Below are 1,328 nucleotides of genomic sequence, written 5' to 3'. Positions count from 1 at the left end.
CCCTCGGGTGCTGCCCAGCCCTGGCTGAGCGCGGGGAGGCAGCCCCGCGTCCGTCCGTCCGTCCGTGCACGGGGCTGGCACAGCGGGGCTGGCACAGCGGGGCTGGCGGGAGCTCACCTCCTTCAGGCCCCGACAGAACCGCTCGAAGACGCGCTTCATGTTGCCCCCCTTCTCCATGGAGATGACGCGCGTGTGGTCCTCCTCGTTGATCCAGATCAGGAAGGTCTTCTGGTTGTTGTGCCTAGGGACAGGGCAGTGCTTGGCTGCACTGGTGTCCCGCAGAGCCCCTGTGCCTACCCAGCCACCCGTGCCAGCTCTGGCCATGCCTCTGCTGCCCCCACGACCACGCCCTGTGGTCGGGGGGCTCTGCCTCCGCCCGTGGCTTGGACAGCGCTGCAGGGCACAGCCCAGCAGCAGATAAGACAGGCAGGGGATGTTCCCGGAGATGGGCCAGTGTCCATCCAGGTGTGCTGCTGCGGGCAACAGGTGCTGTCTCTGGTGCTGTGGCACTGCTGGTGCCAGCACGGTGACAGCCCTGATGGGAGTGGGGACAGCAGCATGGCTTCTGCACCACGCAGGCAGCAGGAGGGGGCTGTGAAGCGTGGGGTGCACGTTGGGATGCCGGCTTAGGGGGTGGCTGGAGCCACCTATGGGGACCGTGTGTGCCGTGGAGGCGTTTCCCATGAGGCTGCCATCAAGGCTCTGTGCCAGCGAGGGCGGCGTGGGCGACTGCGTGTGCCGGCTGCTGCGCCGCGGGGGCTGCAGCGTGGCTGTGCAGAGATGCCAGGGGAGCAGCAAGATCTGTTTGTGGCAAGGTAAGTTCGGGGGCAGGTAGAGTGTGCAGAGAACTGGGAGCAGTGCCAGGGATGGCCTGGGGAGCAACAGGCAGTTACAGGGTTTTGGCAGCCCAGAGTGCAAAGTGCTGCAGGATGGTGAGAGTGAACAGGACTGACAGCTGGGGCAGAACTGACAGCAGGGGCAGAACTGACAGTAGAGGCAGGACTGACAGCTGGGGCTGGCTCCCATCTCCCACTTCTTGGGAGGATGCTGTGGCTTGTGTGTGGCACCTCTGGCTGGGGCTGCAGTGCACAAGGGGCTCCCAGGATAGGCATGAGCAGGGAGAGCCCAGCTCTGTGTGGCCACAGAGCCAGGGGTGAGGGTGGCCCAGGGGCACTGGTGCCACATGTGCTGGGGTCTGTGGTGTGGAGCGCATGAAGGGCTGCTGGGGCAACTGGGTGGGGCAGCAGTGTCCCCTGCCTTTCTGCCCTGCTGACTGCCTGATGCTGGGGCAGATCCTCACCAGATCCCTCGGGCGTCAGGCCAGTCCC

General features: G+C 65.9%; 1 protein-coding gene across 1 annotated transcript in view; it reads right to left on the bottom strand.

Moving 5' to 3' along the window:
- LOC104385791 (creatine kinase U-type, mitochondrial-like) overlaps window positions 1-1,328 on the bottom strand; it is a 10,078-nt gene that overhangs the window by 1,042 nt on the left and 7,708 nt on the right. Inside the window, 2 exon segments of the mRNA XM_009994287.1 lie at window positions 80-241; window positions 1,301-1,328. The exon segment at window positions 1,301-1,328 is cut by the window's right edge and continues 23 nt beyond it. Coding sequence (XP_009992589.1) covers window positions 80-241; window positions 1,301-1,328 — 190 coding nt within the window.

Source organism: Chaetura pelagica, unplaced genomic scaffold, assembly GCF_000747805.2.
Source record: "Chaetura pelagica isolate M959 unplaced genomic scaffold, ChaPel_1.0 scaffold233, whole genome shotgun sequence".
Taxonomy (NCBI): Eukaryota; Metazoa; Chordata; class Aves; order Apodiformes; family Apodidae; genus Chaetura; species Chaetura pelagica.
This window is presented reverse-complemented; position numbering and strand designations above follow the sequence as displayed.